The sequence below is a fragment of the Taudactylus pleione genome, unplaced genomic scaffold (genome assembly GCF_031769625.1).
Source record: "Taudactylus pleione unplaced genomic scaffold, aTauple2 ptg000066l, whole genome shotgun sequence".
Classification (NCBI taxonomy): domain Eukaryota; kingdom Metazoa; phylum Chordata; class Amphibia; order Anura; family Myobatrachidae; genus Taudactylus; species Taudactylus pleione.
The window spans coordinates 14,919,356-14,942,744 of NW_028284468.1; the positions used below are offsets into that span (position 1 = coordinate 14,919,356).

Genomic DNA, 23,389 nt, shown 5'->3' on the forward strand with positions numbered 1-23,389 from the left:
TTAAGAATCTTGCCAATATCGGGTGAAGGATAGCGGAGTCTACTTGTACCTGGCTGAATATATATCCCATTAAGGGAAATGGGAGGATCTTTATCTCTGAGAAATTTCCCAACTATTAAATGGACATTAAAATTTGAGATTGTGTACTCACATATTTATAATCAAGTCCTCTCCAACCATCAAGGAACAAAAAGTACTGTTATTCAATTGGTCCTTGACCTAATAAAATGGTATGGATTAAAATACACTTGGAAACTTGAAGTCATTTTGGGATATAATCCAGAGAAACGTATAGTGAAGTGTGGAGCAGTTTCATTTACTATATTGTATTTATATGTTTACTTCCACATCATAGCAACACATGTGGAGCTGTCGGCAGTTTGCTATTATCTCGGCTGTTTTATATAACCACATGCTCAGATACTAACCTGATATTCCAGAAGTATTTATACCTAGGAATGGTTATTTATGCTAATTGTCTTGTTTCAATTTTGTGTTTTATATATGGCCATTTGTATGTTATATTAAACTGTATTTATTAATTATTATTTTTATTATTATTATTATATTATTATTATTATTTTTATTATTATTAAGACAGAAGGTCTCCAATCAGCAGCGCTTTATTCTTTTTTTTCTTGTTTTTTTCTTACCGTTAACAGGTGTGGCAATTACCTCTATTAAGAAGCTGCAGTGTGGATTGGGTACCAAGATCGATGTCTCCATATTCTGATCGTGTGTGTGTGTGTGTGTGTGTGTGTGTGTGTTTTGGTGCTTGTTCTGTGTTTGAAAAAAAAGACAGGAGCTGATTGGTTGGTACTTTAGCTCTCTACACAGCCGTCTATTCTCTAGTGAATAGACAGCTGTATCTCAATTCTCTCTCCAAGCTTTATTAAATATCCCATTAAATATTCTACATCTATACAAATTTCATTGTTTGCAGTTTAGCACACTAATCAGGATGGAGACTGACAAATACAGTGTGATACCATAATTGGACTCAGTGGACTGAATTGGACTCCTCTATTACCAGCCAAGCCATGTGGTGTTGTCCATATTTTTAATGTTTTATTATGTATGTATTTCTCCTATTTGTGCTTTTTACCAAATGTGTATCACAGTAATATATTAAAAGTATTTCCCTTAATTGTTCTGGATTTATCCCCTAAACACGGGGTGCCTTTAAGTGTCAAAAGTACACATGTACTAAAACATCATACTCATAATAGAGCACAACTAAGTGCTTACTAATTTCTTTTTAACCTTTTCTCAAGTAACCTGGTGTTACACTTGTTTAAAGCATAAGAAGCAGCATATGCTTTTGATTAATTGCACATGTATTTCCTCTGTCAATTTTGTTTGCCAACAACAATGTCAACCACTAAAAACCTTACTCTATCCAGTCATCAATAGCATGGGCATGAAGTTGGGGTTGCACTTAAAATTCACATATGTACCCGGGGAGATTCATTCAGTATCCCAACACAGGGGATGCAGATGCTTAGAACACTGGTGGCGGAATCCTGACAGCTGGCAAAATCCCAGCACCGGCGGCCCAAAGGCAAGTAGCAGGGATGGAAAGGGGGGTTGGGGTTAGGCACTAGGGAGAGTGTTAAGCACTAGGGGTGGTTAGGTTCAGGCACCGGAGTGGGAGGGTTAGGGTACCTACTGACAGATCGGTATCCTAATCCTGTTGGGATGCCGGCATCAGGACAGACCGCCGAGTTCCGTACCTGGGACACTTAAAATGCAAGGACACCATGCAGAATATGGATTGTGGCTGCAAGAATGGCTGCAGTGCCAATATACTGCAATAAGAATCAGCTAGATTGTGAGTTTTACCAGGTTTCAAAAGCAGTCATGACAAAGTTATGGCACCATGGATTTCCAACATGTCAGATATTAACATGCTGGGGGCTATTCATTCTGGGTTATGTGTTGAAAGTTTTCACCCCATCATACTGCCATCAAAACAGTTCTTGGTATTCTGATTACAACGTAAACTCACTGATCGTTACGATCATGCTGTAAGGTACCCTTATTTACCATTCACCATGGAAAGTCTGGTACTTTTATAGATCTAATAAGTTTAGAGAATTATTAATCATCTTGCAAAGACAAGGACTACACAAATTACATTTTGCAAAGGTTCTGTAAAGTTGTGCAAATCATAAAATAACTTGAACAAATCCAAATTTACATTATAGCAATGATGCCCTGGCTAGAAAAACACTAAGTCAATCCATATAGTTAGATGCAAGTGGTCTACTTACTCTCCTATTTTCTGTAGTTCTCCACCTCTTCCACTGTACAGCGTTAGACAGCCTTTCCACAGCGATGCATACCTTCAATATGAACACATTACATTATTTTCCACAATACTTAAGAAATTTGTTTAAAGGTTTGCATGCCACCTGAGAATAGATAAGCTTGTTAATGTTTGGAAATTAATATGTCTCCACAGGTTTTAAAACCCATATGAGTTTTAACGCGTTTTAACCTACTTTTGTTAAAATGTATTTCTCCCATATAAACTAACTTCTATAAGCAGTGGATACTAGTTATATTTGCTTTATTATCAGAGCGCAGCAATGACCCTTACAGTGAACTGCACTGCCCCAGACACCTATCCTTAGAGTTTGTAGACATCCTGCATTTGCAATTAATAGGTTGCAACCAATTCATCTGTTATGGGATCGAAACCTAGCACATGTGCTATAACAACCTCTAATATTGTAATAGAAACAATATTTGACTCAACTGAATATCAGTAATAGCTGTCCTTGTACAGCAAACTCCACCTCCAACCCAAGGCTGCTAGGGAAAATAGCCTCATGCAGGCAGTGTGACAAACTGTTTGAAGAGATCATTGATAGACATCTTAAAAAGGAACTATAAACACTAAAAGGTGCATACACACGATTTTTTTACCAACGATTTCCTGAGAGATTATCTGCCAGATTATCTAAAGTGTAATGCATTATTTTTTTGAACTACAAACTTTTTTGCATATTAACTTAATGAAAATCGTCGAGTTGGCCAGTCTGACTTAACTACAAACGTGAACGCGCATGAACGATAATCGTTCATAGTTTTCACTCAGAAAGTGAATGATTTTTTTCAACGATTGAACGATAAATTATATAGTTAACGATAATCGTTCAAAAAATCGTGTGTATGCACCTTAAAAAATGTTTCCAGTTCTGCCATTATCCACCATTGTCACCCCAATCATAAGATTTGCCGTTTTCTCAATTCAGCAAGGTGCTGGTGCCCCAGCTCCCAAGCTATACTGTGGCAGTAACTGATGCAATGACTGAAATATTTGTAAAGTCCTAAATAACATGGGCATACAATATAAACAAAATCTACAAAAGAAGTTCAAAAAATTGTAATGGCTGCCATGGAGGACTCCAGTGGAAAATTTTGAAATGAACACTAAACTGGATCTCTGTAGTCTAAAATAAGTTCTATTGCACAAGTCAAACCAGCCTATTAACACCATAAACTATGACAGGAGTACACTTTTCAGCACATGAACTGGCAAAGCCAGAATTAAGGAGAAATCCCAGTGGTGAATATTACTGACATATCCTGGACAATGAACAACACAGAAAAAATAATAAAAATAAAAAAATGCTTTTAGCTGGAGCACACTTAGACAAAATCTCACATAGAAAAATCGTTTAAAATGTAACTTATTATATTCATATAAAATTATGAGGTAACCTTAAGCAAAATCTCGTCAAACGAAAAATTGACCATGTTAAAAGATTGTAATTATACTATTATAGTAATATTACAGCAATTCTGCATTACACAAAACACATGGTACGGGTATCATACTATCTCCATTCCATAGAATGATTGTATATAAATGTATACAATTCATTAGTTGTCCCTTGTGCTGTCCGGATCCTCCACCAGTGTAGATTAACCTACGGCACCTGGTATTCCTAGGTGGTCTCCCATCTAAGTACTGACCAGGCCTATTGCTGTATCGCTTCCAAGATCAGACGAGATTGGGCAGATCCAGTAAAGTAAAGGTGCCCATTGACATACCGACTTTTCAACAAATTTGGCCGATTTCGACGAATTGTGACGACAGATCATGTAATAAATGGCCAAATCGTGAGTTTCTACTCTTGATCACGATACCGATGCGCGTCCCCGCTCGTCGTACCTTGCATCTTCAGATCTGCTGCGCTGTAGGGCAGATTAGCCAATCTTGGATACAATGCATTGGCTGCAAGATAGATCTTTAGTCAGATTGGACATTTTTAACTCCAAATCGTGACCACGACTGCCTGGGGAGAGTTCAGGGGAAATCGTGTACATCTGCTGATTGGGAGCAAGTCGGTATGTTTGTGGGCACCATAAGACTGTAGGTTCAATTCATATAGCGGAGGTAAATGTTCATATGCACATGGACTGCACAGAATTGTAAAATATAGGACTGTCACATGAAGGAATGTCCATTTTTTTATGAAAACAAATAGTGAAAAAAAGTTATGCACAAGCATACTTTGATCATGGGTATAGGCAGACTATTTTATTGTTCACACATTGCCATGGTGTAATGACAATCATATATTCCACAATAGTCCTTGGAGTACAAGGGATTAAAACACAGATTTAGTGTTTGAGAATAGTATATCAACCAAAGAATCTTCCTAGTACTGACTTGTATCACAGTAGTATTACCATCAGCCTGAGGTCATATCACAGCCAATTCCTATCAAACTGATTCGGCTTGTGCACAATATTAATGCCCAACTCTTATGTGTTCACAAATCAAATAAAAAAATAAAAAATAAAAAAAAAAAAAGCAGTGAGTCTCATGACATTTAAGCCAATAGCAGAATGAAACTATATATCTAAATCTGCGCATATATAGTCCCTGTTAGTATCACTTAAGCATCTTGACAAAGAATAGTTCAATCGCAGTGCATGCGTGAATCATCATCACCTATTATCAGAAAATAGCTGTACAAGATCCTTAACATACGAGTTTTTTTTGGCATAACAGTCAGCACAAGCTATTAAAAGTGGTTTATAGTGATGGACGCTAAACAGGCACTAGGTCTCAGCGGTAATACGAAACCAGGGTGTCAGTGTTGGAGGTCCAGTCCGCGCATTAACTGAGCCTCCTAAAATTATTCAGCAGATCGGTAAAGAGGACGTGCATTTCGCCTAGGTCCAGGCTCGTTCACCTCACCATTGCATATAATAACTTATTTTCTATATATAATCTTTCACATCATGGCTCTGTGCAGAATCTTCTCTTCTTGTTGGAAAGTATCCTGGACAACGACCAGCAACCCTATGCCAGAAAGCTTAAATTTAGAAGCTTGCCTTTCAATCGGACAAGTATCCAAAGCACTCTGCAATATTGGATGACTAAAAATGGAGAAGACAGATGTCCTTGGGTGGGCCTTAACACTGCTAGAAATCTGTTAAAAGGCCTAGAACTAGCAAAGGCTGACCGTTTAATGGTTAACTATCCATGGTTTACCACCAATTGTTCTCCACCATCAATGGTAGAGATGGTTTGTTTCTTCTCAGCAAGCCCACCCCACTCCTGCACAGAGAGCACAACAGTAAGCCTCACCCATTGAGGCAGTGCTCAGTCTCATCCACTTAACTTTTTGGGCTGTCACTTTACCCCGCCCCCTGCATTGTTAGTTGCCACCGCATCCATGATTGGCCTGATTGGCCTGATTGGCCATTGAATGGTGCACAACCAGACCTCAAAATGCGCTATATATTACTACTCCCCAACTGACCAGGAGGTGAATACTTTGTTAAAGTACTTTAAAAATGAATGTGATCCAATAACCCATTAATAGAAGAACACACTTCAAGAAGGGGGGCTGAGTACTTTAAGGACATAATACTAAATTAGAGCAAACCGCTCTAACGCTAAAGAGTTTGTTGTCATTAAAATGCAAGTGTGAGAATAGTATTAAGCAGCACAGTCATGTTAGTGATTTGTCAATTTATGGTGCACATAATACAGGCATTTAGCCTGTTTGTAGTTATTGTCTTCGTTTGAGCGCTGTACAATAACCCATTCATCCGCATTGACAGTGTGCTTAGCTAGCACTGTTAAACATGTACTGACTCATGCCAGGCTGCCATAATAGGGGAAGCTAGCTAGAACATACTTGACTGTGCTTGTGTGAACAATTCAGGAAGTACTGTAACATTGGCTCTTTAGTCTTGCAGACAAAATAATTGCTTTCAGCAAATTCAGCTATATACATAAACACGATTACTTTGCTGAATCAACATACGGTATACTAAAAGCATTAGAGATCCTGCTTAATAAAAGAGGGATAAGCTATATGACTCAACCGTCAAATACTACATCTAGGAACTTAACATCTGTATACCTTCGTGTACCTGGGTTTATTGATTAAAATTTACACTTTAAAAACTGTTGATGACAGTATCAGTAACTAGTTTCAAAGATATTCTCCATAGGGAGTAATCACCTGCAGTCCTTGGCAAATGTTATGGAAACCCACTGACATAGCTTCAAGATACGGCACAAAACTATTTTGAAAAACATTGGCAAATGGAGAAGTGGAGGATGAGGCATTTGCAGAGGGACAAACCACTGTTCCCTGGACCCCAGCTGCCAGCAAGTACAGGGTGGGGACAAGGAAAGTTTTGTTCAGCTCTTGGCACCTCAACCACTATAAACAGCATTCAAATGTGATAGTTACACAATACATTGATGCAACAAAGTAATGCCCCCTGTAAGTCTACTAAGATCTTTCATGAGTACAGAGTACAAAAACTGGCAAAGCCAGCATAGAGACGCCCACTACCACTTTCGCACTTCCATAATACCTTCCAATCTTGCGTACACATCGGGAACATCAAGTAACATTGGGTCCTCACGCACAATTACAACAGGTTTGACCTTACTCAGAATTTGCCAACCTCGTCATACAGTGAGCACTCAAGATGCATATGCCATCGCAGCAGCTAATTTATGCTCGCACATGCAATGGTATTCAAAAGGACTGGCACGCCTGCATTTCTCTGACCACTCTCCCAAACACTGACGTCCCGTCCCTCTGACTGATGGCTTTGTATCTGCATAGGTGAACACAGAGCGATCGCAATTCTAACTCGCACACTGCGATGCATACACAGTATGCACCATCGACTAATCTGTGTAAGCTGTTGCAATTACGATCCGACATCAACATGCACACAGCTCAGTACTAATTATTAGTGTGATGAAGCAAAAAAAAAAAAAAAAAAAGGTACAGCACCTCCAAATACCGAGAAACCCAGAAGTCCCCATGCTGTAAATGGGAAGCGGGTCGCACGACGCAGGTTACCCGTTTACACAGGTCGTTCCAGTGTTAAACCCTGCAAGCTATCAGAGTTGAATTGCCAGGTCACTCGACCTGGGAATCCAAACCTTGTCCCTTTTACACCTAGCAGCAACAAAGGTTATTCCTGCAATAACCTGGGTTTTTAGCTGTGGTGTAAAAGGGATATAACTGACAACCCAAGCCGATATACAAACTGTATAATGGAAGGCTATGGAACATGCACTACAAGATCAAGTCTGAAATATCCTTGCGCTCAGTGCATGAGCCAAATGTCTACATATGACAGGTCACTAGTAAGGCGGTCAAATAAGGACTACACACAAGGTCAGATCATCCAACCAGATTTAATTCCCTTCCAGAAAAAAATATAATTGATTGCCACCGAGACCAGCAGTATTTTTGAGCACATACATGCCATGGCCTGCAGCCAACAAGATCTAAAATTAAAATGGTGGTAAACAAACAAAAAAAAAAAAAAACCATTAGAATAATAGCATTTCACATCATCAAGTGTAGCCAATCAGTTGCTCCATTTCATTATAATTACAGGAAGGGCTATTTATGAAAGCCAGTACAAGGTAGATGCAAAAAAAGTGCTATAACTAAGGGCAACCACACTTCTGCTTTCACTCACGAGATAAGCGAGTGAAAGCAGAAGTGCTTTCACGCATTTAAAAATAGCTATAAATCAGTTTTCAACATCCTGAAATGAAAATATGGAAGGTTAGTACACTTATGAACATACCAAGTTTCATAACATAATTTGGGCTAAAACATTCTTACAAAAATAAGTAAAATCGATGGCTCCTCATCCTTCTAAATGCTCTACATACTACATTTTTGGAGACCCCAATTTACTTTTAGGGGGTCCCCCCCAGGATTCACAATGGCTAATAACAGTAGGGTGGGCAGTATATATTCATGTAACCTGTCTGCATAGCCTTTCCTGGGCACCCCTAGTCAAAAGCATGGCCAGTGGCCCCTGGTTTACAGGGACTGTGCATAATATTGGGTTACAGCATCTGTGGAATGGGTGAGGAGGGAAAAATGAAGTCATGAATACATGACCTTATTGTTATCTAAGGTAAATAGCAGATAATAGGGGCACAATGTAGTAAAGAAAATTTCAAAGCACAAACAGGATCCATACTGAGAGGTATCTGGTGTAGTCATGAAACAGTCTAAGGTTCAGAAAATCAAGGGGCTCGTGTTACTTTGCAAACTAAAATGAGAACATACGAATGTCCCAGAGGAATACTACACATGCCCATTTGTGTACACATGAACAATTCAGATCCAGAAATCGCTGCTTTCCATTTACTTACAGTACTTAAAGCAATGCAGATGAAGCCCAACAGCAAATATATGGATTTAAAATGGATTGCAAGCTTCTGCAAGAGCAAACAATTTATCATTGACCTCCCACGTATTACCACATACCCTCTTGTTAAGCGAATTATGTCTCCTGGCTGAATAAGGCTTCCAATTTCATCCCATACTGAGACAGTGATGCTGCCCGTTTTATCTGCCACTTTGCAGGACCTCACTTCATGACCATCTTTTGTTTTTGTAACTCTGCCTGTATAGAGATTACAATGTGGGGAGAAAAACAAAGTCATTTTGTAGCTGAAGAAATAATCATCAGACCAGATGACTATACAGGGTGTATGTGCATCACACTGGCCAGCAGCAGCTGATGAGCAGGAGTCCAGCTGTGCCCACGTGTCTGCCATGCACTTGCTGCAGTGTCGTCTGACCCAGCGGTGCCCACAGGTACATGCCGGGGCGAGCCATTTGGCAACTTACCTATCTCCAGGACAATAAAGATGATATTTAAATTTTTCTGCCCGGTCTTAATGTCTTTAATTGACACGTATGAGTCGTTTAGCGCATTCATGATGATTTAGGAGCAGCAGCAGAGCATTACAGAACTATCAGCATGCCATGTAACGTGCACTGCAATAAGAGGCGGTGTACACGGAGCGCTTACACTGAGGAGGCACACGGGAATACAGGAGGTCTGAGTGATTACCACAAAGGGGCGACTTTAAAAGTCATGGCATCAATACCATTAATAAGATGAAGGATATCGGATAGTCACAAGGCTGCCCCTAGCGGCGGGGTCAGGACAGCACCCTGTTGTGGAGTCACACAGAGATCTCTAAGTGTAAGGCTACAGTATACAGTCTTATTCTGTGACAGATCACCAGAGAAGGGCTATTTGTCCTTTCCAACTAGAACTGTCCACTAAATCCCCTGCTTTGTACCCAGCTGCTTCACAGACCACTACCTATACACACTACCTTCCTCATACAACGACGACCGAGGCGTGCGGGACATGTCTGTATATACAAGAGCAGGTCGAACCATTAAAGAGATTTTGAGGTGGAAACATTTCTGTTATAAAATAAACATTCATTGCCAAGTTCGTGTTAACTGCGTTAGCCAATTTTATGATACGTTATTGAATTACTATTGCTTTCTTGGTCTGTAACATTATTGACATTAACAGCGCATTCACAAACTTAATGGAAAAGTGCCCCCGCAATGTGAATGGTACTGTCCTAGAAATCTGCCTGTTCTTTTCCAACGAGTGTACTGAACTGTTGGGCTATGATTGGTCAGTTCACTGGAAAGGGGTGTGGCCTATGATCTTTTGTCTTGATTCCTGCTTCGCCTTCGACTCTCTCATCATCATGATCATTATTATACGATTTCAATTTCCGTCAGTGTCGGTCACACAGTCACAATCTCACAGTCACTGCCAGGGCTGTCACCCACCAATGTTATATGAGTTAGATACGTTATTACTGTTATCATTATTCAAGGTTTTCGTCGCCACAGTTACTCAGGTGACTGTAAACATTAAAATGACTCAGAAACTAGTGAATGTGCGACGTGGCCCCGTAATATAAAGGCCGCCTCACTTCCGTTCTACGTTACTCGTATTGTTGCAAGTTGCACCACAGGCAGCGTTTACTGCTCAGTTTTTCCCTGATGAGCAAAGTAAACCCCTCTGCACTGCAGCACTCTCTCAGGGACCCGTAGTGGTAGCAGCCCATGGATAGTGCACCATGGTTACAAGGGAGGAGAGAATAATTTAGAGAACTACAACAAGCCTTGCAGACGACTCACTGAACGCTTACTCATCATACTGGCGTATGTAGAACTATAGAGTCTCATCATGCCCACTACTGCCAGAGTTTGAGGAACTACACATTGCCATGGCAGCAAGTATTATGTAATATGTATTTTCACAATCCTCCCTAATAGAAAAGAAAATACTAATTGCATTTATTAATTATAATCATTTTCTAAAATAAATCAGTGTCCTACCTCTAACTGGTTGGAGTGTGGAAAAACCTTTTTGATTAATTGCACATGAATGGACCCCAGTTCTATTAAGTTCAGATCAGGGGTGAATTGGACCACTGGGAAAGTTCCGCTGGGCTGGTCACATGTCCCCTGTGCCGGCTCACACTACTTGCTCAGTTAGTTTGCACTGCAGCTTCGATTGGGCGGCTGTCAGCAGGGCTGCCAAGAGAAATCCCGGGCCCTGGCAGAGCCGTAACTAGCCTTTTTGGTGCCCTGTGCCAGAAAGAGCATTGGCGCCGTCCTCATTTTTCAAAGGGACATATTGCACCCAAAAAAGGGGAATTGCCTCATGACGAAGGGCCAGGGAAGAGATAGGAGAGGCCAGGAGATGCTGGGGATGAAATAAGAGGAAGCTACAAGTGAGAATGATAATAAACAGAAATTTGACAGGCCCAAACAGCGCCCCCTGACCTGTGGTGCCCTGTGCGATGGCACCGGCCGCACTACCCTAGCTACGGCCCTGGTACAGCAAGTTCACGCCCACCCCCCAAGTCATACACAGCACGTGAAATTTTAACCTGTAATTTTGGGGTACAGGATGTGCTATAGCACGTAAGTGGGATCACTATATATATATATATAATTACACACGTGTATATGTAAACACATACATATCACATACACTACTGTTCAAAAGTTTGGGGTCACTTAGAAATGTCCTTATTTTTGAAAGAAAATCACTGTTTTTTTTTTTCAATGAAGATAACATTAAATTAATCAGAAATACATTCTATACATTGTTAATGTGGGAAATGACCAGGGGTGCATTGGGATTTTAAATCGGCCCTGGAAAAAACTGCGAAAGTGGCCCTATTTGCGCGAGCCCAAAAAGTGGTTGTGGCCTTATGGCAGGGGGTGTGGTCTAATGTCAAATGCCATGCCCACAAGCCACTCCCCCTATTTTTATCATGCTGGGGGCATGCCCACCGCTCCAGGAGCTGATATCCATGCTCACAGTCCCTCTCTAGTGAATAAGCACAGTGAGCATGTGAATGAGTATTTTCTTACCTATATGATTTCTCTGAAACGAGGGAACCCCTGAAGAAGTTGATCCTCCCTGGACAGGCAGTGCCTTGAGTCGGTATTTACTATTCATGCAGGAGATCACATGGTCTGAAAGCCGCCTGTTTGTGTTATAATAATGCCAATGTCATCAACATGCAACATAGGTTCATCCAGATAGTAACATAATTTTTGGGGCAGGACAAATGTGAGTTTCCCATATTAAACAATTTATATTAAGAAAATATATTTGCTCATTTGGTTCGATTTCCATAAGTAATATGGTTTCGTTAGGATTGTTGTCTTACTGAAGATTATTGTCCACAGAAAAAAGAAAATTGCCCCCCAGCACACTGCAGATGTTCGACCTTGCTCATGGCATCACCACTTAATTCACATAGAATATTTTTTCACTTTTCTATTCGTTTGTGTATTATTTATGTCATTTTAATTCTTTTACATCTCATTAACACTTATTGATTTATCTTTACACACCTATCCTTTAACACTTCACTATCACCTTTTTTTCCCTTTTCGTGTGATGCCCTGGGGATGGTCCTTGGCTGGAATTTTTTGGGTTGCCTTGCTTCTCGGACGTGAACCCCTTAATGATAGGGACGCTGGTATAGAGGAGCCTTGACGTCGGCCCAGCGCTTATTCATATATTTGCAAGTGTATGTAAACCAATACCTCTGAATTTCTATTATCATGTAGGATTGAAGTATTTTTGATTTATCTGCAGTGTGCTGGGGGGCAATTTTCTTTTTTCTGTGTTCAGTGTAAACCCTGCCCTTTACAAGCACCTGTAGTATATTAAGCTGATTGAGCAACTACCATATTTTTTGCTTGAAGATTATTGTCCCCCAGTCTTTTCTTCTAATAGTACCAGTGGTCCTACTATCCTCTATGTGTGCCTCCAGCACCATCGCCTTGGGTGTCCCCAATGCCATGCTGCATTTTCCCAGTGCCATCATCCTGCGTCTCCCTAGCGCCAGCATCCTGCATCTCCCCAGCAGCATCCTCCTGTCCTAGCACATAATAGCCCCCCTCCCCAACACACATTTCATATTCCCATTTCACAGAATAGCCCCCATCCCCACAGACATCTCCCCCTAGCACAGCAGATCCCCCTCAGACAGCTCATCATCTCCCCCTAGCACAGCATAGCCCCCCTCAGAAATCATTTCCCCTTAGCACAGTATAACCCCCCTCCCCCAGGCAGATCATCATCTCCCCTTAGCACATAATTACCCCTCCCCAGAGATAGATCATCATCACCCCTAGAAGAGCAGAACCCCCTCCCCCTCAGACAGATTATCTGTCCTTAGCAAAAAATAGATCCCTCCCCCACAGACAGATCATATTAATATAGAATAATTCCCCCCCTCAGATCATCATTAATTCCCCCCACTCCCTCAGACAGTTCTCTACCAGCCACAAAGAAAAAAAAAGAGAGACCTGACTCCTGCATGCAGGGGCCGGTGGAAGTCTCCCGGCCAGCCAGCCCACCCCCTTTTGTCTCCATTGTGCTGCAGCTACTTAATTAAACCCAGGCTGTGAAGTGTTAACTGTGAAGTTAACACTTCACAGCCTGGGGAGGGGACAGAGTGCAGAGGAGACAATCGGGCTGGCTGCTTGAGCATCCATTAACTTACCCCACCTGCCGCTGGCTGCGGACCTGCATGGTGCCTGAGCACTCTTTCAAGGTGCTGGCACGCGGTGTCTGACGTAGTCAGTCCCTTCTGTAAAGCGGCAAAGCCTCTTCTCGCGATAGAGGCGGGCCACGGGGAGCTGACAGCCGGGCTGTACAATGAAAAAAAAAGAGCCGGGTGACACGATTCTGGGGGCAGGGCCACAGTTGAGAAGCGGCCCCAAAGACCAATCGGCCCACCGGGATTATCCCCGCTAAAGGTAATGGCCAATCCGCCCCTGTAAATGACTATACTAGCTGCAAATGTCTGTTTTTTAAAGGAATATCTACATAGGTGTATAGAGGCCCGTTTCCAGCAACCATCACTCCAGTGTTCTAATGGTACATTGTGTTTGCTAAGCGCGTTAGAAGACTAATGGATGATTAGAAAACCCTTGTGCAATTATGTTAGCACAACTGAAAACAGGTTTGCTCGTTAGAGAATCTATAAAGCTGGCCTTCCTTTGAGCTAGTTGAGTATCTGGAGCATCACATTTGTGGGTTCGATTATACTCTCCAAATGGCCAGAAAAAGAGAACTTTCATGTGAAACTCAACAGTCTATTCTTGTTCTTAGAAATGAGGCTATTCCATGTGAGAACTTGCCAAGAAACTGAACATTTCCTACACACCGTACTACTCCCTTCAGAGAACAGCACAAACGGCCTCTAACCAGAGTAGAAAAAGAAGTGAGAGGCCCCGGTGCACAACTGTGCAAGAAGACAAGTACATTACAGTCTCTAGTTTGAGAAATAGATGCCTCACAAGTCCTCAACTGGCAACTTCATTAAATGGTACCCGAAAAACGCCAGTGTCAACGTGTACAGTGAAAGGCGACTCCAGGATGCTGGCCTTTTAGGCAGAGTGGCCAAGAAAAAGCCATATCTGAGACTGGCCAATAAAAGGAACAGATTAATATGGGTAAAAGAACACAGACATTGGACAGAGGAAGATCGGAAAAAAGTGTTATGGACAGATAAATTGAAGTTTGAGGTACTTGGATCACACAGAAGAACATTTGTGAGATGCAGAAGAAGTGAAAAAATGCTGTAAGAGTGCCTGACGCCATCTGTCAAGCATGGTGGAGGTAATGTGATGGTATGGGGCTGCTTTGGTGCTGGTAAAGTGGGAGATTTGTACAAGGTGAAAGGAATTTTGAATAAGGAAGGCTATCACTTTTGCAACGCCATGCCATACCCTGTGGAGAGCGCTTGATTGGAGCCAATTTCCTCCTCCAACAGGACAATGACCCAAAGGACACCTCCAAATTATGCAAGAACTATATAGGGAAGAAGCAGGCAGCTGGTATTCTGTCTGTAATGGAATGGCCAGCGCTGTCACCAGATCTCAACCCCGTTGAGCTGTTGTGGGAGCAGCTTGACCGTATGGTATACAAGAAGTGCCCATCAAGCCAATCCAACTTGTGGGAGGTGTTTCAGGAAGCGTGGGGTAAAATTTCTTCAGATTACCTCAACAAATTAACAGCTAGAATGCCAAAGGTCTGCAAAGCTCTAAGTGCTGCAAAAGGAGCACTTTTTGTCGAAAGCAAAGTTTGAATGACAAAATTATTATTTCAAATAAAAATAATTTCTAACCTTGTCAATGTCTTGACTATATGTTCTATTCATTTAGCAAATCATTTAATAAATAAAAGTCAGTTTTCATGTAAAACACAAACTTATCTGGGTAACCCCAAACTTTTGAATGGTAATGTATAAAATGTAAAAAGTTTATGGAACGACAGTATTGCGTTTCACAGAACCTGGCAACTTCCTCAGGCACTCTTCACTGCCTGAAAAAGCAGGCTTGTGCCGTGAAACGCGGCGAGTTTAAAGTGAGACTTACAGGTATATTTACTAAAGTGAGAGTTTTTAGAAATGGAGATGTTGCCCATAGCAACTAATCAGATCCTAGCAATTATCTTCTAGAAGGTGCTATTTAAATTTTAAGTAGAATGTGTTTGGTTGCTATGGGCAACATCTCCATTTTAGAAACCCACACTTTAGTAAATATACCCCTTATAGTTTTGTTTAATTTTATGCTTTATTTTTGTTTCTTCATTTTATTTATCTTGTGATACTATCGTTCCATAAACTTTTAAAATATATATATATTTTTATATTCATTGTCTGCACTAGTGATAAAGCTTTTATATATTTTTTTCAAAATTACATTTTTATTGAAGTTATTAAGCATATGATGGGGATTGGGTACAGAATTAAATAGGGTGCGGGACAAGGAGGTTACACACAGTCGGGGTATACACGTATACATTAAATCAGTATTAAATAATTAACAATAATTTCTAACAAATCAGTTGGAATATTGGATTAAGAAATTGTCGAAAGTTATAACATATTATAATATTATAATAAAGAAGAAATAAAAAACAGTATGGTAGTGCAATAAGATGTATAATTGGAGAATACTGCTAAACATATAAAACACAAATAAAATGATTGTGGTGTGGAAGAGGTCAAACTCGCATTCTAGCCTCCCGATACTTCAACCAAAACACTGTATCTGAGGATTAGAGGCCGAAGAAGAATATGAGGATCCCGTCATTTCAAATCATAATAAGACTGAACATTTGATTCAATGGATTCTAAACTTGGGACAAATGGGGAGCGCCAGTGTTGAGCTATTAGTTTAGCTGCAATGAGAATGTGACTCATTATGTACTGTTCATTATAAGGCAAATCCCCATGATACATGTGAAACAGGGCTAGTAATGGTTGGGGGGGGGGGAGTTTATTGAGAACTTTAGAGATAAGAATGAATATCAAGGACCAAAGGTTGGATATAGCAGGACAGGACCAGAACATGCAATAGGGAGCCCACGCTACTGCAATTACGCCAACATAAATTGGAATGTGATGGTCATATTGTGTGCAATAATACTAGTGTCAAATATAACTGGTGGAGCAATTTGTAGAACTGTTCCAAGTGAACGTTACATGTAGAAAGTCGGAAACATGTCTGGAAGCCAATCTCCTTCAGAAATGTGACAAGATAAATCAGCTTCCCATTTTAATAACGATGTTTATTTTAAAATGTCTGGAAGAGTAATCATGAGGGTAATCCACCACGTAATACCACCCTTATTATCTGTTTTATGTAATTTATCAGACATTTAGGGAGAGTCTACACTGTATGAGGGGCTTGCGTTATACCAAATAACCAGTGTTTAAGTTGTAAATATTTGTAAAATTCCTTATAGGGAAGGGAATATTGCATTTGAATCTGGGAATATGGCCACAAAATACCCAATGATGCAATCTCGGCTAAAGTAAGGGCTCCCTGAGCAAGCCAAGGTGCAAATGATAAGTTCAGAATCAGGAGAACTATACCTTCAAGAGAGAGGTGAGTGGAAAGGAAGGGGAAGTCCGAAGATCTAGAGGCCAACTTGAGCCTTATGGGTAGTGAAAACTGCAGATGACCGGATGAATAACTATAAGTTAATGGATGGGGGCATCCATAAACTGTCGGTTAAGGGGAATGGGGAGACCATACCACGTTCCAAAAGGACCCATGTTTTATTGTCCTCTTTAGCAAACCATGCCCCGAGTTGAAAGAGTAAGCTTTCAAGTTGGTAGCTACATACATTCGGATATGCCAAACCTCCCTCTAGTTTTGGGAGACACAAGGTTTTCCATGCTAGCCTGGGTTTCTTGCCTTTCCAAGTATATTTGATAAATGCAGCATGAAATGTATTCAATAAGGAATTTGGTACTAGTATACGAATGGTTTTGAATATATATAACACCTTGGGCAATAAGACCATTTTTAATGCAGCAATGCGCCCAAACCATGAAACGTTTTGCATCATCCAATCTGATATCAATAAGGAGATCTTACTTAATAGAGGGGAGTACTTGGCTATTATTAAATCTGCTATTTTAGGGGATTAATTGAATCCCCAAATTTTTATGGCCTCTTGCCAAGTGTAGGAATATTCTGAGTGCAAAGATTGGAGCAGATCTTGTGGAAGTTAACAGGAAGGGCTTCTGTTTTAGAACTATTCAATTTGTAGACGATGCCTTAGAATAATCCTCCAAAACCGAATGTAACTGTGGTAGAGATGAGCATGGAACGTCATGAGCGTTAGAAGAATGTCATCTGCAAACAAGCTCATTTTATACATCCATCTAAAAAGGACAGTTCCTTAAATAGAGGACCTCGGTTAATGGCTGTTGAGTCTGTGTTTTTTGTGGATCCAGGCTGGTAACAGGAGTAAACACCGGAACAGGTTTAAACTGAAAAGTAGATTGTTTAATGTGAATGTTGGTAGACATGAACAATAAGACAAACTAAAGTCCAGTAATAACAAACTAATAAATGTAGCAGGAGGAAACTGTAGTGAGTGGAAATAAACAAATGTCCAGCACGGTGACAGAGATGAATAAGGTGAATCCAGATAGACTGTAAAGGTGAAATGGATATCTGGGTATGCAGAGTAATAGCTGAGAGGGATATCCGGAAATGCTGTGATGATGGCTGAAAGGATAATCCGGAAATGCTGTGATAATGATTGAAAGGAGAATCAGGTAATGCTGTGATGATGGCTGAAAGGAGAATCCGGTAATGCTGTGATGATGGCTGTACAGGAATGGGTTAACTGCGGAGACCGGTTCAGGCAGGAGTGGGTCTGGTGGAAGGTGCAGGGCGATCTCCAGCAGAGTGCAAGGCAAGGCAGAGTGGTGCAAGCTGCAGAGAGCCGAAGGCAGACAAGAAGCTAAGGCAAGCACTGGTCTCAGGTTCATGAGCGCAGGAACTCTCTCTCACAGTTGATGCTGTGAAACACATTGCACTGGCAACTACAGGGCGTTCCAAACACCCTTAAGTACCCAGCAACAGAACATGATAGGCCAGAGAGAGCAGATGACCCACAGACAATTGGCCTGCTATGTCACATGGCCAAAGACAGAATGGTGGTGCCCAGGCAGCCATGACGCGGAGATGCCACTAGTCTTAATCCTGTCAGGATGCCAATCTCCACATGCCAGCTCCCCTGCCAGAAGGACTGCGCCACAGCGCCCTCACCGGTAAGGACCGCAAACCTCCACGCCACGAAACCTGGGTCGTGACAAAGACTCAATAGCCTATACAAAGACCAGTGGGGATAAGGGGCAGTCTTGCATGTTCCATTTGTTATTTGAAAGATGGGAGTTAGCATTCCCTTTTACAAAAACTCTGGCAGATGGTTCAGAATACAGAGCGAAAATTGAGGCTAGAGCTCTGCCTCTTATTCCAAGCTTATGTAGGACAGCATAGAGGTATCCCAAATGAAGTCTAACAAATGCCTTCTCCACATCCAACGACAGCAGCAAAAGAGACCTCTTGGATGCAAAGAAGGCATCAAGAATATTAATGAGCCTCCTGTTGACCTTGAAAGAATCCCACCTGGTCCTGATGAATAAGGAAGGGGAGTAGAGGGTCAAGTCTATTCAGTATAAGTTTTGCATACATTTTCACATCCGTGTTGAGAAGGGCAATCAGACAATAGTTAGCCAATACAGTAGAGTTTTTGCCCGGTTTGGGTAATGCGACTATTTTTGCCGCTAACATTTCTTTAGGGTAGGAGCCACAGGATGAGGCTTCATTAAAAACCTGATCCAGAATCAAGGTTAAGGTAGCCTTGAAACATTTCTAAAAAGTATTGATGTATCCATCAAGACCCAGGGACCTTATCTATGGAAAGGGATTCAATGACTGTGTCTATTTGGTCCCCAGACCACGGACGCTCAAAAGCGAGCAGTGTATCTACATTTAGTGAGGGTAAATTGACATATTGACTCGTCTATCCCCGCCAGTGTTGGCTGTGGTACCATAGCATCATCTGCTAGAGTATATAATTTGGAATAATAGGTTGCAAAAGCATTAGCAATATCTGAGGGATCAATTTTCTTGCAAGTAGAAAAAGATTTTCTTTTAGGCTTGCAATAAAAAAAATTAACATTTATTTTTATGTACAGTATGTCAATTCTACACTCTTTTTCTTTTTTTTATATTTTTATTTAAAAAAGTCAGACAAAATAAAAAAAATTAAAATTACTTACAGCAAAGGGAATGTAATAACAATAAAAGGAAAAAAAATATGAAACTGAGTGGATAAAAAAAAATCAGAAACTATAATATGTGATTGTGGAAAAAAAAAAAAAAAGTCAAACGACCTTATTTTTGCATATTTTTTTAACAATTGACAAATACAATAATGGATGTAAGATAAGAAAAGTGGGTTGGAAGGGGGGCAAAAAAAGTAACACTCGGTTCTGATATTCTTAAATAAGGGTCTTATTTTTAACTCATTCTGTTTAGTAGAGTGTGCGGAGTATTCAACAATTGGGAACCTACGAGATACCAGGGAAGGTTGAGAACCTTTTTTGAAGTGAGTCTCCTGTAAGAAAACAAGGTCCCCGTGGTAAGCACAAATAGTTTTGTACAAAAGTGATCATTTATGAGGGGCGTTGAGGCCCTTCACATTAAGCGAGACCACATTAAGGTGCATAATGAGACAGAAAAAGGTGTAGAAACGGGATGTCGAAGCCGGATAATTGGCTGAGACAGAATCTGTTTAAAATTAAATCTGCTCGACTTCCGGTTCCGGGTTCATGGAGGACGCATCTCTGTGAGAGAGCTCCGTTTCACTCCCGGCAACATTCCTTTTTTCAAGGCTATATCAGCCTCCGTAGCAGCACCTCCCTTCTCCTCCTGACTTGTGGATCCAGCAAGACATCGGCGGAGCTGTCTGGCCCGCCGGGGAATATAAGCAGGCGCGGCTGTTAGCTGCGGGACTGCGGCCACGTGGGCGACACCGGAACGGCGGCGAAGTCAGAGCCACTGATACAGGCTCACCCCCCCTCCCGTTACCTTGCAGTATTATTTGTAGCAGCCACTACTTGCCGTGGAGTTGTGACCGCGAGGGTGACGCCAGCCGGAGAAGACAGCAAGCCAGGACAAGATAAGTGCCGCCATTTTAGGCCCTCCCCCCCCCTTCCTGAAAGAGTCTTGCAAGCCGTTGTTGCTAGCAACGGGGTACAATTAAGTGTGGGGTGCCAGACGGAAGTGGCAGCAGTGAAATAGCCACTATTGCAGGCTTCCCTGTGTCATTTTTCAGCTCCCATAGACTCCGGGACTTATTAATAGTCAGGCCTGGTAGGCTGATTTGCAGGAGTGTCTGGCAGCTTTATTAATAGCCGCGCTACAGCAGGATACCAGGGAGCCATTCAATACAATTATAACAGGGACAAGCCCTTCACCTGGACAGCTGGTCGGCTGAATGCTGAACGCAGTGGGAGGATTATTTAGTGTTCTACCCCTAACTTATCCGCTACTCTCGCCCAGAAGAGGCCTGAGACCCCTGTTAACATACTTCTCTATAGGTGTGCAGTTACTGGTCACGCTTTAACTACCGCCGCTGATTGACCGCAGTATTATTACAGTTGACGCATGCTGCATATTTTCCTCGGAGATGATGACATTCTGATCTCCCCCTATTCTCTAGCTCTTTGTTTGAGCTCCCCACAGAAATTAGGTGGGATTCAATCTTATATAAGTCTCCATAAGCGTCATAGACTTATATTCTATTCATAACCACCATCACGAGCAGTGAATCAGGATTATAAAATCCTAACAAAATTTTAGCTGATCATGTCAAATTACTTCTTCCGCATATAATACACCCTGATCAGACTGGTTTTATCCAAGGTCGTCATTCGGTCGTTAATGTTAGAAGAGTAATCTCGGCCCTTCACACATTATCTCAATCACAAATGCGAACTCCAGGTGCAATAATTTCTTTAGATGCCGAAAAGGCTTTTGACCTTATCTCATGGCCTCATTTATTTCACTCCCTTGCTAAATTTGGTTTTCCTGATTGCTTTATCCGTTGTCTTAAGCTTTTATATAACAATTCACAATCTCGAATCTCATGCAATGGATTCTTATTCCCCCCTTTTGATATTCTCAGAGGAACCAGACAGGGTTGTCCCCTGTCCCCCTTACTATTTGCCATTGCCATCGAGCCCTTGGCAATTGCCCTGCGAATATCCCCCCTGTTTTATGGTATAAAGATTGGGTCTGTGACCCTAAAGTTGTCCCTCTTTGCTGACGACATGATCCTCTTTATAGCAAAACCGGATATATCAATCCCAGTTGTGTTAAATATCATGTCGTCTTTCGGCTCGTTTTCGGGATATAAAATTAACCTAGACAAATCGGAAGTCATGTATTTGCCTAATTCTTCCTCCCTCAATGTCAGAGATTTTATTTTGTCTACATTTAAACCTCCCACCAAAGAAATTAAATATCTAGGAATTCGTATCCCATCTGATATATCGCAACTGTCTAAAGTCAATTTCCAACCATTAATAAATAAAATAAACACCTTATTAGTTTCCTGGAGACTCCTGCCTTTGTCCTTACTGGGTCGTGCAGCAGTTCTCAAAAGTGTGGTGTTTCCTAAAATATTCTATATTATGCAAATGATGCCGGTTGCACTTTCTACATCGGATATTAAACACCTTCACTCTCTTATGTCTCGTTTTTTATGGAAAAATAAAAGGCCTAGAGTGGCTACCAAAAAATTAATGACCCAGCGTGATAGCGAAGGTATGGGTATACCGGACCTCACCTCTTACTCTTTAGCAATCTTCTTTCGGTACATTTTGGATTGGCTAATGGAATCCTCTCATTACTCTGAATATCAGTTAGATTCTGCTATGTTTGCCCCTTACTCCCCAGGAGCTTTGTTACACACTAAAACATCTGATATCCCGTCTCATCTCCTTTCAAATATATGTTTTCTAGATACTTACCTTTCTTGGCTTAAGATAAATAAAAAGATGGGACGAAACCATTGTGTAACACCTTTCATTCCAATATGGGGAAATCCGGCGTTTCCCCCTTCCCTATCCAACACACATTTTTCATTGTGGAAAGAAAAGGGACTACGGATCACTGCGGCTGTGTTTGACCCTGGATTCTCTTTAATGCAGTTCTCGACCTTACAAAATAATTACCAACTGCCCAATCACCAGTTTTACATGTTTTTACAATTGCGTCATTATATAACTTCATTACCCTTGGCAATGCACTCATCATCTCAATCTGATCCACTTATCCTTCTTTTCAACATTCTTTCACATAATCCTTACCATTTAAAACTTATATATTCTGATTTAGTCAATAGCCCTTCTGAATCATATAGACAGCAGTTATTTAATTCTTGGAAGCAAGATATTCATACTCTTGATTCAGCTGAATCAATATTTCTGAAATATAGCTCTTCTCTTAAAATATTGCAATCTTCTTATTTGCAAGAGGTACATATCCGCACTACTTATCGAATGTATATTGCTCCGGCTCAGCGTAGACATATGATTGCTTCAGAATCAGGTTGTTGCCCCAAATGTCATGTTTCCACAGCCAAATGTATACATTGCTTTTGGGAGTGTGGCAAAATTAAAAAATTTTGGTTTAAGTTAATTTCATATTTAAATAAAACATTTTCCCTTTATCTAGTTCCAGACAAGTTGGCTTGTCTTTTGGCTAACTTTTCTGGCTGGGATCTGGGGGGACGGAGGAAGCAGCTAATTCCTAACTTACACTTTTTGTAACTGTCGCCAAAAAGATCATTTTAATTCACTGGGTCTCACACTCAACACCTTCTTTAACAGAAGTACATCAGAAAATGCTCCAGCTGATGTATTTCGATAGAAGAACTACAATCCCTGATATTCAATCTGGAATAAAACGATTCCACCGGAAATGGGGTATCTATATCGACAGTTTGGAGGAATCATCTCAGGTCAAAATATATAAACTATTTGAGTCAACAACTTGGTTTTTATTGAGGAACTTGATTTGAGTTCATCAGTCGACTAATCTCCCAGCGTATTTCCATTTTTTCCCGTATTCTCCCTTTTTAGAGTGTTTACCACAGTACTGATTTTGATTCAAATTGATGA

At 41.0% G+C, this 23,389-nt stretch overlaps 1 protein-coding gene across 1 annotated transcript in view; it reads right to left on the bottom strand.

Moving 5' to 3' along the window:
* The window catches only part of LOC148534460 (SOSS complex subunit B2-like), a 30,422-nt gene extending 20,728 nt beyond the window's left edge, over positions 1 to 9,694 (bottom strand). The window contains exons 1-3 of the mRNA XM_088466875.1: positions 9,162 to 9,694; positions 8,796 to 8,934; positions 2,274 to 2,345 (exon numbers count right to left, since the gene is read on the bottom strand). Coding sequence (XP_088323001.1) covers positions 2,274 to 2,345; positions 8,796 to 8,934; positions 9,162 to 9,252 — 302 coding nt within the window. The 5' untranslated portion in view covers positions 9,253 to 9,694. The remainder of the gene's footprint in view (positions 1 to 2,273; positions 2,346 to 8,795; positions 8,935 to 9,161) is intronic.
* Positions 9,695 to 23,389: the final 13,695 nt, after the last annotated feature.